This window comes from Sinocyclocheilus rhinocerous, unplaced genomic scaffold, assembly GCF_001515625.1.
Source record: "Sinocyclocheilus rhinocerous isolate Xijiao unplaced genomic scaffold, SAMN03320098_v1.1 scaffold227, whole genome shotgun sequence".
In the NCBI taxonomy this organism is placed as follows: domain Eukaryota; kingdom Metazoa; phylum Chordata; class Actinopteri; order Cypriniformes; family Cyprinidae; genus Sinocyclocheilus; species Sinocyclocheilus rhinocerous.
The window spans coordinates 40,299-57,846 of record NW_015633170.1 but is presented as its reverse complement, the minus strand read 5'-3'; the positions used below and the strand labels follow the sequence as shown (position 1 = coordinate 57,846).

The 17,548-nt window shown below is 34.4% G+C and overlaps 2 protein-coding genes and 1 long non-coding RNA gene across 3 annotated transcripts; all 3 read right to left on the bottom strand.

The window, feature by feature from the left end:
- Positions 1-2,991: 2,991 nt before the first annotated feature.
- Positions 2,992-3,800, bottom strand: LOC107743278 (uncharacterized). Its single transcript, XR_001640390.1, has 4 exons — positions 3,765-3,800; positions 3,253-3,319; positions 3,140-3,168; positions 2,992-3,071 (listed from the first exon to the last, which is right to left on the bottom strand). It is a non-coding gene; the product is annotated as an uncharacterized LOC107743278 (long non-coding RNA).
- Positions 3,801-5,403: 1,603 nt separating this feature from the next.
- On the bottom strand, positions 5,404-8,371 carry LOC107743268 (uncharacterized). The gene is made up of 10 exons (XM_016556429.1): positions 8,317-8,371; positions 7,198-7,500; positions 7,035-7,112; positions 6,495-6,533; positions 6,259-6,306; positions 6,110-6,163; positions 5,985-6,038; positions 5,746-5,796; positions 5,549-5,635; positions 5,404-5,426 (listed from the first exon to the last, which is right to left on the bottom strand). Exons 1-10 carry the CDS (start codon positions 8,369-8,371, stop codon positions 5,404-5,406), a joined length of 792 nt encoding a protein of 263 aa, XP_016411915.1.
- A 3,089-nt stretch (positions 8,372-11,460) lies between these two features.
- LOC107743277 (low-density lipoprotein receptor class A domain-containing protein 2-like) lies at positions 11,461-17,275 on the bottom strand. Its single transcript, XM_016556435.1, has 5 exons — positions 16,968-17,275; positions 14,713-15,213; positions 14,476-14,622; positions 14,257-14,394; positions 11,461-11,729 (listed from the first exon to the last, which is right to left on the bottom strand). The coding sequence occupies exons 1-5, from the start codon at positions 17,053-17,055 to the stop codon at positions 11,461-11,463; spliced, it is 1,143 nt and encodes a 380-aa protein (XP_016411921.1). The 5' UTR covers positions 17,056-17,275.
- Positions 17,276-17,548: the final 273 nt, after the last annotated feature.

Genomic DNA, 17,548 nt, shown 5'->3' with positions numbered 1-17,548 from the left:
TACTTTATAAATCACATTTGACTCAATAGAGGAATCTATGGACAGAACTGTGCAACATTCTGAAATGCATGATATAAGATGAACTTACATAATGTTGATCCTTCTGTTGTGGTTGGTGTCTGAATTTGCACAGGAGGAACCGCTATTTAGAGAAATACACATATTAAAAAAGAACAACCCAAAGATTGACTGGAAAATCCAGTATAAGAGACAGTAAACCATTACAATAATTAAAACACACATTTCTAAACCATCAACCACAATCAGTAGTCTTAATGGACTAAATAAATGACCAAACAAAAGGATTTCAATAACTTCTTCCCGTTATAATAGAATTATTTTTAAAAAGTTGTAGAAATTTGCTGCTAAACTGAAGCAGACCAAATTTTATGCCTTTGTGAAAGTATATTTTGGGTTATAGCACTTTTTGCACATATTTCCTAGCACACACATTACCTTTGAGTATTGCAAACCACACCAGCTTACAAAGCCAGCACTCTACAACAGCTCATGACTTGCGGTAAAAGAGCACAAGTGATCATGGCATAAGTCTGTCTCAGTGTAAACAGCATTTCTATATGTAGCATAGTCTGTGGTTTTGTGACCACAGGTTATTATATATATATATACTGTATATATATTTATTTTTTATTATTATTATTATTATTTGCTACCTATTCAAAGTTGTTTGAAATCATCAGTATTGTTGTGTCACATTTAGTTCACTCACTTTTTGGCTCTATTGTCGTAGCATTTATAGAGAAAGTTGGTGTTGAATCTGCATAGAAACTGTTACCATGTTACAAAATAATCACCACAAAAATTAATAATCATAAATGAGATGAACTTACATAAAGTTCCCTTTGTTGTTGGTGGTGACTGAATTTTCACAGAAAAAAAAATCTATAGAGGAAAAAATCTCCATTAAAAACATTGTACAAACTGAAAATGTGAAGATAACACTAACATTACAAACCTGTAAGACTGTACTTCTCACTGTATGATCGTTTGGATGTTGCGTTTTTTGGAGAATAACTGCAGCTCACTACTTTATTCTCGACTGACTTCAGATTATTTGAAAATTCATATTCCAAGACTGTAAAACCACACTGTGTTTTTCCAGACAGTTCATGAGATTGTATCTTTTTAAATTGTGGATATTCATCTCCAAGAGAAAGAAAACAAGTATAACCACCATTATCTGATCCTGGTATTTCACACAGAATTCTAAATTCACCCTTTTCAGAATCATAGATGACTTTAATATCCGGCCGCTCATCTGCAAACACACACAGTCATATGATAGTAGAGCATTAGATTATAATATATCTATAATCTAATAATAATATAACAATACATTAGATTATAATAAAATAGTCACTCATAATCAACACTCTGTGCTAAACAGTGAGATTTTACGTTAATATTTTACAGTGTAATAATAAACCTTCTTTTATATAAAACAAATTAACTTAATTAAAATGCTAAAAACTCTTAATAAATCAAGATGTATTTATTGGATAAATGAAAATTGTTTGATTTTGCAAGTACAGCTCTGCATATTTTGTAATTGTTGAATGATTTACAATTGTTATTTTGGCTGTGTTTATTGTACTATTTTATAAATATTGGTAGTACCTAAAATCAGCAGTTGTGACAGTTAAAAACATTAAAGATAAAATGTGCATACAATCCTAAAGCAGAGGAGAGCAGACACTTGATATGAGATAACATTTTATAAAAAATTTCAAATGCCAATTACCTTGAGATTTTACCTCCAGAAAGAGTGTAAAGATGAGGGGGATGAGCAGCAGCATGTCAGCGACACATGAAAGAGTGATGAACTGACATACAGACACACACCACATCAGTACATACATGAGGAAGTAGAAAGCAATGAAAGGAAACCTATAAAACAAATGGCACGATATGTCTCTGTAACATTAAACATATGACACAGAAGTATAATGATCAGCATTTTTTTTTCTGATGCTAACAGGAAGTTCAGAATATAATTTTCATATTAAAGTAAATTTATAAATTTTCTCACAATTGTTTGTGTGAAGTGTTAAGGTTGCGTTTGTCTAAAGTGTTAAGCCGCAGGACACCATTGTGGTTGAGCAGAGATGGGGCTGCAAAAACAAGACAACTGCGGTTTAATAACCTTAACTATTTAAACTCTGATTTAAGCCTGTTTTAGTCTTTAAAAAAAACTTTTAAATGATTTAAAAAAAAAGGTAATAAAAGTTATTAAAATAAAATAAAATATAAAATAAAATAATTTCTTACAGAACACCACCATTCAAAAGGTTGGGCTTGGAAAGATTTTTTAATGTTTTTGAAAGAAGTCTCTCTTGCTCACTAAGGTTGCATTTATTTGATCACAAATACAAAACCAGTAACACTGTGAAATATTATTCCAATTTAAAATGACAGTTTTCTATCTTAATATATTTTATTCCTGTGATGGCAAAGCTGAAATTTCAGCTGCCATTACTCCAGTCTTCAAAGAGATTTCAGATGTAACTTTGAGGAAGAGGGAAAAAGTGCAAAAGGAACAAGAAGAGAAACATAAAAAATGAGGTGCTTTAAATAATGAACATCAGGTAAAATATTCACACAAAGCAACAGGACAAAATATGAGTGTCCCTATGTTCATCAATACAACTGCATTCACAATAACACAGTATAACAATTGTTATGTAATTATTATTGCTTAAAAGTATGCATATTAATGCTGTGTGCCTTCTGATGTGGTTATACTGTACGCGTGAAACTGCTGAAAATACAAGTAAACCGAAATCAGACATACGTTTATGATAAAGGTTTGAAAGGTTAAGATAATGAAATTAAGAAGCAGAAGTTACAATAACATTTCCAATAAAATGCATTTACTATGGAGGAACAAATCCTGTTTAAAATTAAGATTGATCAGCTCTGGCCTGCATTAAAACAGTAGCAGGCAGAGTTTTATTCTTTCAGCGGACCTTCAGCTGACTGTAAACTCTCCTGCTGTCACTGGAGATGGCCGGTTTGGTGAGGATGGTGTAATACAAATGATTCAGTTCAACCTGGAGGAAAATTAAATCTTAAAATGAACATAAATATTGTGTAATGTGTAACCAACTGCCTTACTCACCTCAGTTGGCATTGATTCTTCACTGTTTCCTGCATAACATGACACATCAGATATCAAATAATGACCATGATAGAGTTCAGACTAAGATGAAGATATAGTTTTATCAAATATACCGGGTGGTTGTGAGGGGGGTTGCATGAAGTTGATGGTTGAATAAAGCACTGCATCTTCCTCTCCAGTCTAAATAACAAAGAGTGATCTATTAAACAGCGGGAAATATTAAAATGATCCAATTAGCTGCTCTAACAAATGTAATATGATTGAATACTTACTGTGTCTGAAATGGCTTTTGCTAAAGAAAGTCCTACAATGCAGACTGACATTTCAGCAAACCTTGGCCTGTACTTATGTTTTGAGTAAGAAATGGCTTAAATTGGGGGGGGTGGGGGGGAGTAAAAACATACCCTGTTTTTTGCTGTTGAATTCGATCCAAATCCTATTAGATTTCACAAATAGAGTTTGTGCACGTTTTCATTCTTTATTTTTTTTACATTTCATTTAAAAGGAGTAGTTCACCCAAAAATTTGCTGACAATTTATTCACGGCTCAGCCCATTCAAGTTGTAGATGAGTTTGTCTTCATCAGAACAGATTTGGAGAAATTTAACATTACATCAGTTGCTCACCAATGTATCCTCTGCAGTGAATGGGTGCCGTCAGAATGACAGTCCAAACACCTGATAAAAACATCACAATAATCCACAAGTAATCCACACAACTACAGTCCATCAGTTAATGTCTTGTGAAGTAAAAAGCTGTGTGTTTGTAATAAACAAATGCATCATTAAGATGTTTTTACATTCAAACCATTGCTTCTGACTAAAATGTTTCCTCTATATGGGGTATATTTGTTGCAATAGCCAAAATTACATTGTATGGGTCAAAATTATTGATTTTTCTTTTATGCCAAAAATCATTAGGATATTAAGTAAAGATAATGTTCCATGAAGATATTTTGTAAATTTCCTACTGTAAATATATCAAAACTTTTTGATTAGTAATATGCATTGCTAAGAACTTCATTTGGACAACTTTAAAGGCGATTTTCTCAATATTTAGATTTTTTTGCACTCTCAGATTCCAGATTTTCAAATAGTTGTATCTCGGCCAAATATTGTCCTATCCTAAGAACCCATACATCAATGGAAATATTATTTATTCAGCTTTCAGATGATGTATACATCTCAATTTCGAAAAATTGACCCTTATGACTGGTTTTGTGGTCCAGGGTCACATATGTGGGTGGATTTTGATGTTAGAGGACAACAGGTGATTGAGGTTTTCTCTGGAGGAAGTGTTATCATGGATTATAGTCTCATATTTTGGCCAGAAGCCAAATGGTTAAAGTGAAAAAAAAAACCTTAATGTTTGATTTGTTTCTTACAAATACATGGTTTTAAATTCACAAAATGTTAAAGGGATGGTTCACCCAAAACTGAAAATTCTGTCATTAATTACTCACCCTCATGTTGTTCCAAACCCGTAAGACCTTCGTTCATCTTCAGAACACAAATTAAGATATTTTGATGGAATCTGAGAGCTCTCTGATCCTCCATAGACAGCAATGATATTACCACGATCAACGCACAGAAACGTAGCAAGGACATCGGTAAAATAGTCCATGTGACATCAGGGGGTCAACCGTAATTTTACAAAGCTATGAGAATAGTTTTTGTGCGCAAAGAAAACAATAATAACATAATAATAAAATGTGCGCGCTGTCTACTGAACATAAGCAATGCTGATTACGTTGATTACGTTCTGGGGTACTCTACAAAATGGCGGAAGATGGTAACTCGGGAAGAAGAATTGCTGAATAAATTGTTATTATTGCTTTCTTTGCACACAAAAAGTATTCTCGTAGCTTTGTAAAATTACAGTCGAACCCCTCATGTCACATGGACTAATTTACCGATGTCCTTGCTATGTTTCTGTGCGTTGATCGTGGTAAATTCATTGCTGTCTATGGAGGGTCAGAGAGCTCTCAGATTCCATCAAAATATCTTAATTTGTGTTCCGAATAGGAACGAAGGTCTTACGGGTTTGAAACGATATGAGGGTGAGTAATTAATTACAGATTTTTCATTTTTGAGTGAACTCAATTTTCTGGATTACAGCTGTTTGGGCTCTCATTCTGACGGCACCCATTCACTGGAAAAGTGATGTAATGATGAAGTAAATTTTCAGCAAATTTTCTTTTTCAGTGAACTATTCCATTAATGATTTCATAAATAGTATGTACTCAAAATATATTCAGATACATCCTTACCTCTCTGCCTTTGACTTTCCTGTGATGAAAGAAACATCAAACTGTCAAGCTGAACATTTATCTGTTCAATTAGAATGTTTACACTATAAGCCATATGGAAGACATGTCCATTTTTTACACTTTTACATTTTTTACACTTACGTGTGCATCCGTACAAACAGATGCCCACGAGTCCAGTCAGCACAATTCCTCCACCACTTGCAACCACAGCAATGACGAAAAACATTTCTGTGTGAGACAAAGATATCAAAGATTAACAAGAAATGCACTGTTGCATTAATGTATATATTTAATGTTCAGTGCCATCCGTTTTCCATCCTCTGAGTAAAGTTACTTACTTGTATTTGAGTACTTTTGGATTTCAGGACCTTCGGTCATCAAGGGGAAAACTGTAAAGAAAAAACTGACCATTAGCATATCTGTATTATATTCAGCATGTTTATTAATCTTGTTTTGGCTGAACACATTCACACTTCACACCTGATCAATAGATTAATTGATCAACTTATTAAGCTTGGATGTAAATTGAGAAGTTTTAAAACCATATGTATAGAAATATTCATTTTATAGTATTTACCTGATGCATGTTCTGTAGTATGAGTAAGCGTAGTCGATTCCAAGGATGTTGAGGCTTTGTAAATAAATCAATCAAATGTGTTTTGGCTACAGTAATGTTATAAATCAGAGGAGATGAGGACTCACCATTTGCAGGATCTGTTAAACTATGGCCGTCATGGGTACTTAGAATGGACATATCTGTAGTAACACAACAAATTTAGACGAGTGGATTTAAACCCAACCAATCAAAATGTTTGATAGAGGAAAATCATGAGAAGGAATGAAGCACTTACTGGTTATCGAATCTGTTATGATTTCAGTACTGGATGTTATAGCCAAAGCTATTGAACCCACAGAAAGAGTTACACTAGGTGTTAAATATATTATTAATGGGCAAATTATTGTTAACTGGATGATTATAATACAGATGTAATAATATGAGGTATGTGTACAAAATTAAATAGAATTATGTTGGTTGAGAGGATATAGCCTAGTTGTTAAGTAATAACAATCAATCAAGGCAACTCACATGTTGTTGTGTTCGATGTTGACACAGTAGACAAATTCGCTGAAATGGATGTTTAAATGATTATGAAATCACAATGATCAGTTTAGATTAGAGAGTGCTAGAATAAGAAAAACTCAAATTGGCCTTACAAAGTCTTTAAAAACGTATTTAAAGGACTATTTAGCTATTGGTCTATTGTAGATTTGAGTCTATCTATATAAAAGCTTGCATAATTATATTTTAGCAGATATACAAGTCTTTTTCTTTAGTGTTAAAGACTCGATGACTAAGGGTGTATATCAATTTTTGTTCAATGCAAATACAAGGCTCATGCTTATGACATTAGCTAAATCCTATTAGCGGTTTAAAAAGGGGGTGGCGACAACCTCCTCTGTGCCTTGCCCCAACTTAGCGTTTCAATTGGAAATGCATCAGTGCAAGAAAATAAAACTCACTTTCAGCAACTGAAATGCTTCCTAGTATTTTCTTATGTGTCAAGAATATTACTTAATCCAAGTTATTTAAATTAAATAAATCTGGAAATTCCATGATAATTCCAACCTTGAAAGGTTTCATTGGGGGTCATTGTAGTTGGGCTGCCCTCTGTGATTGGTGGCAAAGACGACATGGCGGCCAAACCTTACAAGAAACAAAAACATCTGCTTTGAAAAGAATAAACCACTTCATCTGTCAATCAAAAATAGTTTGTGATTAAACAGCTTACCTCTGACCCTGACTGAGACTATGTCGGAATGAGGTGATGTTCCATTTTCTCCTAAGGCATGCACAGTATAGTAGCAGGATATGTTAACATGTGAACTCTCCTGATCTTGTGACCATATGATCAGTTCGGCACCGGTAAGGGAAAAGTTACACGATGTACTTGGTTTTAAAAAGTTCTCCTGTCCTGCAGGGTAAAACATGCACTCAGATATATGCTGATTCTCATGACCTCCACAGACCATCTGCACCTTTTCTTCATCAGTAGCAAATATTGGAAATACTGTCAGCTTGGCCTGCGGCAAACCTATAACAAACATGAGACACACAAATTCACCTTTGCAACAAAATATTATAACAATTAATTAATTATTATTATTAATTTAATTGTCATTTTAATTAAATTTTTAATTATTATTAATTTTAAGCTCTTTGATGACATTAACACATGCACAGACATTTTTTTATTAATTTAATAAATTAAAAAAACATAAAAATTGTCTTTGTGTGTGTTAATGTCATTAATTTAACATACAATTCCAATATATGTATGCAGCTTATAATTGGACCAAATAGCATTTATGAAACAACTGACTCTTGAATATGAAGTAAAGTTTATTTTAAAAAGAAAAAAAATATAAAATATATAAAATGTTAAAGTAAATATTACATTAACATCTGTTCAACATTTGGGCAACACTTTAAAATGAGGTCTCTCGATGAGGTTAATGCATTAACATGAACGACCGAACAATGAGCAATACATTTTTACAGTATTATGTTAATGTTAGTTAATATATATTTTTATTTTCATGTTAGTTCACAGTGCATTAACTAATGTTAACAATGTTTTTAAAAATGCATTAGAACGTTTAAATCAATATTAGCTAATATTCATAAAGGCTGGAGATGTATCGTTCATTGTTAGTTCATTTTAACTAATGTATAATTAACGTTAGCAAATTAAACCTTATTGTAAACTGTTACTAACATTTGTAAAAGTCAGGTCTAGAGCTCTAAAATTTGTATACTTTATAATAAAAACAAAACTGCAATGTCCAAGGGTGAAGATGAATGGAAATTTCTGTATTATTATCTTTATAAGGCATAAGGGATCCCTTACCTTGCGATTTATCCTCCAGTACAAGATGAAAGATTATGAAGATGAACAGGGCCATCTCACAATGTCTGCAAGCACTGTGAACAAACTTAAGATTAGAATTGAACAATAGACAGTACTCTGAAAGCATCTGAGAGGGAAGTAGGTAATGAGACTTACCTTAAAATGGGCAAAATGGCAGTTCAGCTTGACATTTCTGACAAGAATCCTGTGCTATATAAAAATATATTTCTAACCAATTGCATGTATCAATTTCAGAATGAGATCAAAACTGAAGAACTGACCACACAAGTAAGAAAACTAAAAGTAAAAATCAACCTCCAGAAGCAGGTAGGTTCACGTGGGTGATGAAGACATTTAAAAGGGAAGTTTACAGAATCACTTTCACGTAATGTATCAGCTTTTGTTAACTGAAACAAGAAGTACAATGGTCCTTAAAGTTAGATTATGAATCAGGCTAAGATTAAATGTCACCTTATATGCAATATATAATGTCTGGATAGCAAATTGTTGGGTTAAGCAAAATGCTGAGTAATCAGGCCTATTTGCATAGAGACATTATGTTATGCAGTTTGGTAAAAGTCCACAAAAAAAAAAAAAAAAAAAAAAACAGGCATCGGTGGAAGAAAATAGTGGACAAAAAAAGTTTTTTAAATTTCAAAAAACAAATTTGTTGCAAGTGAAAAATTTGTGTTATGATCCATCTTAATTTTCTCAGACTCCCCTATATAAAACCAATGTAAGAAACAAAATCTCCTCTGATGTCAGTAAGGGATGCCTTTGTCCTTTTTTGAGGAAAAAAACAATGTCATCAATAAACCCCAGCAAATATTGGCCAGCAGCATTGTTTAGCAGATGGAAAATGTATATTTTTAGCCATTATAGAATTCTGTCTGTTTTAGGTGATATTTACACCTCCCCTCATTAATTTTCTGGACACATTGAAGACCAAACAATTTAGGCATGTTGTGCGAGGTCACCAATGACGTTTACAACCGCTTGTGTCAGAGAGATATCACAGGAACAATGCAGTGTCGTTAATTTAAAGCATTTACGGATGGTCTTAATGGGGTCAGTGTAACAACAATCCACACCCATTGCTGTGGCCTTCAAGACCTGAAAAGGAACTACTGCCTGGGTTCAGAGAAAAAAATCGAGGTCACCTTAATGTCAGATATTAAACGTCTAGGGCCTGTTTGAACAGGGGCTTTGGTGATTATATAAATCGGTCAAACAGAGAAAGGGAAATTCTTCTTTGAGCAAAGAGGATCTGCTCTGAAAGGTTGCTAGGAGTGACAAAAGCAACAGACGCTGTTGAAATGGCAGTGCTTGCCAGACTTTCTCTCTCTTTTGTAAACAGTCACAAGGAGAATCTGAGACATTCGTCACATTAAAATAGTTTTTTAATGACTGAATTTGTCTATTTACAGCTTTACTGGTATCTAAACTGTCTGTCAAGCCTTCAATCCTGGTGAGAAGAATAAGAGACTTAACATACAGACTACCTTTGTCAACATCAGTGATGTACATTGAATTGAAATATCAGAACAGTGCATTTGAATATGTATGAAATAATCCAGTAAAAAATGCTTCTAATTTACAAAAAGTTTGTTTTAATTTGGCAATAGTGTGTTGTGGTGCATGATGACAAATAATAAAAAAAAACTAATAAAAAAGTTATTTTTAAATATACAGGGTGTAATGTTGAATCCAAACCACCATGGGTGATGACCTTTGACCCTTTCTTATAATTTCAATATGACTGACCTTATTTTTGTTTAATTTTTGTATTTTTATTTATATCAACACAAATTCAAAATGCCTGACAAAAGCTGTGATACATGTCATATTATCTTCTATTGCTGTGGACAAATGCGTAAAAAAAAAATCACAAACCTCAAAACACATTTTGGGGGGAAAAAAGGAGGGAAATGGTAATACTGGAATACCCCCCAAAAAATTTTCTCACCTTCAGATGTAGATGAGTTTGTTTCTTCATCGAAACAGATTTGATGAAGCACTAATGGAAGCATTATTATGGATTATGGACTGGTATTTTGGCCAGAAGCGATGGTTTAAAGTTGTGTGTGGATTACTTGTAAATTATTGTGATGTTCATTCTGACGGCACCCATTCACTGCAGAGGATCCATTGGTGAGCAAGACGTTACACTAAATTTCTCCAAATCTGATTGATGAAGAAACAAACTCATCTACATCTTGGATGGTCTGAGGATGAGTACTTTTTAAGCAAATTTAAATTTTTGGGTGAACTATTCCTTTAAATAATTTGCGTATCAGATTGATAAACAAACACCCACTTTGTACTTTCTCTAATCATATTTACTAGTTCTGCCTAAAAAATGGTGTGATTTTAAGTGTTTTTTTTATGTACATCACACTAGTTATCTTGCACATTACATTTGCTTAAACACAGTGGCATCAATAGGTTTCTGAGCTTTTATATCAGTGAAAACGTAAGATTTGGTTTTAAGGAAATACTTTTCAGAACAAAGCATACGAATATTAGCACTTTTTTGGCATAACCTTCAATCTACTCAGTTTTTATATGCAATCCAATAGTTTAATAAGACAAAGAGTCACAACTGCACATGTTCAGGAAACAGATTGGTCCAAAAACTTCACAATATTATCAACTGGAGGAGAGTACAGTGACCAGTAACTCCAATAAAATGCAGCTATAATAATGCTCTCTGGTAGCTTTATGAGCATTTTATTGGAAACTTTTAATAATAAAATATTTTCCCAGTCCTTTGTAGCTGGATTGTCCTAGTGTTAGCTGTAACCCACTGAGGTAATTAGAGAGGAATTTTACCAAACCAGCTAGAAACTAGAAATTTCAGCTCATGATGTTTCCACAGATCCAGTATCTATGAAATATATATAACAAATCCAGTTTACAAAATAAAAACAGCAGATTTTGTTATAAATTATAGAATTATATTCTATAATTTTTCAAAACAAAAATATATCAGTGAAAAACACTCCACTGCAATTCTTGCTCCTTTTTCATTGTAAAAACTGAAAAAGGAACACTTCTACTAATATACCACTTCCTAACATACTGTCCTCATCATCTCCATTATGAGTCTTTTAAGGATCTATAGGTGATATCAGATGAGTGTATTTACACAGCCACCGTGGTGGTAGAAGACACAGGTGTTGAGGCTCCTTCCGGTGTAACCTTGGTCAGTCTGTGGTCCTTGTTTTGCGAGCAGCTAAGTCCGCAGAGCTGGCAGGACGCGCAGCAGGAGTTGCAGCAGGGCAAGAAGCGAAACACACTCACGCGCCACAGGAACCAGCCAGGGGCCCAGCAGCACCAGCACATGAGAACCCCTCCTGCCATCACACCCAGAACTACATACAGCACCAGCAGAGAAATGGAAGACTGGGAATCTGGAGAAGAAAGGATTTTTTCATTAAAGGAATAGGACGTACAATTCCCAGTGAGATTTAAATATATTCAGCACAAACACTTACTCACTGCATATTCTTAAACCTGCAAAAAAAATGCCATTTATGGAATCAATTAATAAATGGTAAGGAGACGTCTTTTAAAATAAAGCAATAAACTACAATAGTGTGTGTATTATAGTACATTTTGCATGATTATAAGTTAGCAGCAATAGCAATTATAAAAGACACTTTGCTCAATAAATACTTATATTAATAATAGTTATCAGTAGTAGTAATAGTTATCATAAATCAAGCAATATAGTTCATTAGCCTAAACTTACATTAATATAAAAAAAAATAAAAAAAATACAATTGCATCCAATCAGACCAAGCAGACCACATGCCAACAGCTAATAAACTACATTAATTTAATTGTGATTATCATTTAATTATGTAGTATAATTACGTATTGAACATTTATGTATCATATTGATTAGCTCAACACTCCTAACAGTGTTAAGTTTATAACAGTTTATTTGCTATTATAATATTTATTAATATTTTTAATAGTGCTGTCAAACGATTAATCGCAATTAATCGCATCCAAAATAAAAGTTTTTGTTTGCATAATATATGTGTGTGTTCTGTGTATATTTATTATGTATATATAAATACACACACATACAGTATATATTTTGAAAATATTTACGTCTATAGTTATATTCATTTAATTTATATTATAAATAAATATCTTTAATATATAAAAATAACATAATTTTCTGAAATATATACATGTGTATTTATATATACAGTACATAATAAATATACACAGTACACATACATATATTATGTAAACAAAAACTTTTATTTTGGATGCAATTAATCGTTTGACAGCACTATTTTTAAATTAGCTTTTATTTTTATATATTTGCAGCTTTCATTTTAGTTTACATTTTAGTAGTTCTGTTATGTGATTTTATCAGATTTTGTTTTTATTAAGCTTTAATTTATTTTTATTCAAGTTTTTTAAGTATTTCATCTAATATTTACATTTTCATTCAGCTTTATTTAAAAAATGTAAACAAGGCTTTTTGTTGATTTTGGCAACTATGTGTTCTTCATTATATAATTTTATACAGTAAAATATGATAGTCCCTAGAGCTTTCTTTGTGAAATCTGTTTCTTCAAGTAGTGTGGTGTTGTTCAAACACCTGTGGATTTTTAAAAGCAGTTTAGATCGAATGTGGAGTTAAATGTCAGCTTTTAGTTCAAATGCACAAGAGTAGTTTCTACTTAGCAGACTAGTGCTCTTGAGAAGTTACAACGAACAGCTGATTTACTGCTCAGTGTTTGCAATGAACATTTATGTGCTCCTCAATTAGCTTTGTGTCCTTAGCCTTTCAGAGTTCACCATTATACAGCAATAAAGTTAAATTTACGGACACTCAAAAAGAGGCGCTGTTCTGAGGAGTAGTCGGTATATTTAGGTTTTGTGCATTAAACCATCTTCTTACACTAGGTTTTCCATCTATCTATCTAAATTACTTTTTACGGTCTAAATATGCACTTAAAACAAGATGGTGGATATTGTACAGTTGCTTTAGTGACTTTAGTGACCCACAACCATGTAAAACTGATTTGATTTACTGAACGCTTCGACAGTAACATGTGCTTGGTTCTGTTAGTTTGGCCTTCTGCAGTTAACCATACAGAATTCTGGGAAGCCTGTAAAGCATGTTTTAAGTTAAACAAAATTTTACAAGATGAGAAAGAAACTACTAACTTATCTTAAAGGAACAGATTATTCAGAAATGAAAATGCTGTCATTTACGCACCATAACAAAATTCTACAATGAAAGGCAACAGGAGATGTTTACTACAATGTCTAGATGCACTTTTTCACTATAGTAGGAAAAGCTTCTATAGACTTTTAAAATGTTCTTCAATCTAAGAAAAAAATGGTTCCTTTGAGTAGACTTGAAATATAGTCATAAAGTCATACAGAACTGAAACAACATGAGAGTAAGAAAATGACGACATTTTCAGTTTTGGTTCAGTTATTCCTTTAAATGTGCTTTGTTTCATTACAAATTCAACATACATGAACAAATTTGAAAATACAACAATTTCTGCATTCAACTATCAAGCCAGAGTACAATGGGTAGCAATTGTTCCTTTAAATGTGGATGGGATGTGCTTTACAAACCAGTCACCACCATAATATGCACTCCTAAAAAATAAAGAATCCAAAAAGAGGATTTTCACAGTGATGCCATAGAAGAACCATTTTTGGTTCACCAAAGAAACTTTCAGTGAATAGTTCTAAAAGGAAGAACCTTTTTTTTCTTAGTGTGATTTTAATAATCTAAAGAATCTTTTTCCACTATAAAGAAACTTTTGTCCAAAGGAAAGCTTCCATGGATGCTGAAGTTTCTCCATGGAACCATAGATGCCAATAAAGAACCTTTATTTTTAAGAGAGTTTCTGTTCGGCTGCATATTTTTTATTGCATTTAAGAACTACTTACCGGTCACAGAATCTGGATCAGGAATGGCGTTTGGAGTGGCACAGTTCTTTAAAGTGGACACTGTCCGAGTGGGAACATCCAGCATCTGTGTAGGTTGGGTAACGTGATGCTGTGGGGGCTTGGGTGTCGATAGAGGACCTGAAACACACAAAAACAAGAGCAAGATCTATCAAGAACAAATCCCAGATGAAAAAGCCTTCTCAAAATAAACTCACTGACCATTGCAACCAGGGTAATCGATTAAGTCACTGCCATCGCCACAGTTGTCAATGCCTTTTTCATCCGCACAAACCAGACTCATGGGAATACACTTCCCATTGCGACAGTTGAAGTAAGGTTCTCCGCTGCATTCTGATTGGTTAAAACCTGGAGAGACAAACAATATGAGCAGATTGTTGATATTCTATCATGCTTCAACTTCAAGAAAAAGAGAAGTGGATGTAAAATCATTCTAACCCAGCCTGAATGAAGTAAAGTCTCCAACAAAGTCCACCCTTGGCTGAGTTCCTCGCGTCACAAGACGTAGAGTTAGAAAGTTGCCCGTTGACAACACTGGTCGGGGAGGGCTCTTCCCACAGAGTGGCTGGCCAATACGGGGTGCAGACTTATCCCTCCCATCGTAGAACTGGATGTAAGAGCCAGCATGGCAGGGGTCTTCAGGCCCCTCCCCGGGGGTTGGCTCCAAGCTCAGACCAGGCCGCGTCGGGCCAGATGAGGAGGACCCCCTGGGTGATTCTGGGAAGAGGGGTGCGGGGCTGTGCGGGGACACTCTTAGCAGGCTGTAGACCAGAAAAAAGCGGAAGTAGAACTGCACCTTGTCCCGGGGGGTGGCGGACTGCATGGTGAGTTGGCAATCTGTCCCAATGGAGACAAAGTAGTACTTCCGGGACTCCTGGTGGGACTTTACAATCATGCCGTCCCCCTGTATTGTCTGTCCACAGAAGTCCACAACATTCACTGTTGGGAATATTGAGATGGCCATAAGATTCAAAATCAAGTAATCCACACGACTCCATTCCATCAATTAACATCTTGTGAAGTGAAAAGCTGCGTGTTCATAATAAACAAATCCATCAAGAAGTTTTTAACTTTAAGCCATTGCTTAAAATACGAGTCCTCTATCCATAATATTGCTTTCTCCAGTAAAAAGTTGTCTCGTCTGAATCAGATCAAGCATCATTTACAAGTGAAAACAGTCCAAAACAGTTCTAAACAAATATGTTTATGGATTTTGATGTGAGAGGACAACAGGGGATGGACTTTTTCAATGGAGGAAGACATTATCGGATGGACTTGAGTTGTGTGGATTACTTTTGGATTATTGTGGTTTTTTATCAGCTGTTTGGACTCTCATACTGACGGCACCCATTCACTAAAGAGGATCCACTGGTGGGCAAGTGATGCAACACCACATTTCTCCAAATCTGTTCTGATGAAGAAACAAACTGGCCTGAGGTTGAGATTTTCATTTTTGGGTGCAAATTTTCATTTTTGGATGAACTATTCCTTTAAAGGTCATGTAGACTGAAACAAAGAACACATGGATGGAAGGAACACAGAACAAATTCAGTTTGAATTTAGAAAGACCACAAGCATGAACTGGCTTTCCCCCCCCCCATCTGGGGTACGAACCAAATAATAGGAAGATTTACAACCTCTCCTTGGTTTATTAGCTTTGTTACCAAGGGCAACCGGTAGATCTGTGATGTCTCACTGCCAGGAATGTCCAGAGAATCCTTCTATTGGTGGAAAAGGACCAATACCTCAAAATATTCTGTAACCATGTGTCCTCAACTGAGTTTCCACAAAAATGAGCAGCAGCAGAATAGTAAGTTCCCTATAAATGTGTTAATTGGAAAGACCAAAGCGCTCTTAACTCCAATCACTCCCGGGTTCCCACTGTAATTTCAAACTCTAGAGAAACAGCAGAGAGCGTGCCAACTCGGTGGGTAATGACACAGATGCCAGGGCCTTTTCTCAGGACCAGATGAGGAGGCGCTATATCAGTTTTTTAATGTCAGATCAAATGAATCATCCTTAGCCAGATGTAGCCTATTGTCTCATAATGAAAAACAATAAATGATTTTCATATCAAACGATAACTGTACATGTCTATATATAAATAAGTTTATTAAAAACTGTTTATTATAAAATAGGTTTACTACAAACATTGTAATGTTTGTATATGTAATTAAATATAGGCCTACATTAATATATATTTTATTTTAGATTTTGGTAAAGGGTTTTGTTATTACATGGTTCAATACATTTTTATAATAATAATAATAATAACATACATGCACACACACACACACACACACACACACACATTTCGTAAGTAAATAAAAAATAATAAAACGTTTTAAAAAATAAATTAATTTTAGGCTATTATTTCACTGTGTGTTCGTTTTTAAAATTTAGACATTAAAACATATTTTAAAAACATTTTAGGAACTGAAAAACTACTAATCAAAGATTAAATGTCATTTTGAATCTACTTTCAATTTCAACTTTCAACTTCATTAGATTACAGTGGTAAAACAAATTACACGGGACAAGCCAAATGTGTGTGAAGGCCATTGCAATTCCAACTAGTTCTAATGCCAATACACACAAATGAGAATACGAGAAGAAACCTGATTGCAACAAGTGTCGGAGTCAACGAGGTAATAACGGGATAAATCGTGAGAACTGAACACCCATCACCCTACCTGTCTCAATGGAGTGACTCTGGCGTGTCATTAAGCTGAACAGAACGAACCATCCTGACAGGTGCTGAATGCATCGCACTCTGGCCATCTCGCGTGTCCAAGCAAAAGCACTTGCTGCTCCAATGTTAAATGCAATTGTTCTGTCGCATTTGTACCGCGCAAAGTCTACTCTTGCGAAAACCAAACATTCCCTTAATTTATAAAGACGACATATAGCCCGTGAAACGCCCCTAAAGAAGTGCTTTTTAATGCTTTTGAAGCAGGAATATTTGTCTATGGCGTCTCAGATGCGTCGAGCTTAATCCTTGTTCATCATCCTGGCTTTTGTGTCTTTGAAGACTCTTTGTCAAATGTATGCGTCTGAACTATTTCCATGACAACAGGACCAATGTCACGGATCTAAAAGAGGGGCTGTGCAGGACCCCCTCAAAGCTGCCTTAACCCAAGCACCATCTACAGCTGAAGACAGAGCTAAACATCTGTAACACACTGATTACATTTGGACAAGTGTACAGCTCTAAAAGCCAACGGCTGGAGTTTTATAATTATATGTGTACTAGGTATATACAAAGGTTTGGGCA

Excerpts from the sequence above, each read along its gene's own strand:
- LOC107743268 (XM_016556429.1), bottom strand. The coding sequence starts at position 8,371 with ATGGCCCTGTTCATCTTCATAATCTTTCATCTTGTACTGGAGGATAAA. Across the intron at positions 6,164-6,258 it reads CATAACAGATTCGATAACCA|ATATGTCCATTCTAAGTACC; the intron begins GTAAGTGCTTCA and ends GTGTTACTACAG. Across the intron at positions 5,427-5,548 it reads CTGTTTGTACGGATGCACAC|GAAAGTCAAAGGCAGAGAGG; the intron begins GTAAGTGTAAAA and ends CTTTCATCACAG.
- LOC107743277 (XM_016556435.1), bottom strand. The coding sequence starts at position 17,055 with ATGGCCAGAGTGCGATGCATTCAGCACCTGTCAGGATGGTTCGTTCTG. Across the intron at positions 14,395-14,475 it reads CGATTACCCTGGTTGCAATG|GTCCTCTATCGACACCCAAG; the intron begins GTCAGTGAGTTT and ends TGTGTGTTTCAG. Across the intron at positions 11,730-14,256 it reads TGATCCAGATTCTGTGACCG|ATTCCCAGTCTTCCATTTCT; the intron begins GTAAGTAGTTCT and ends TTTCTTCTCCAG.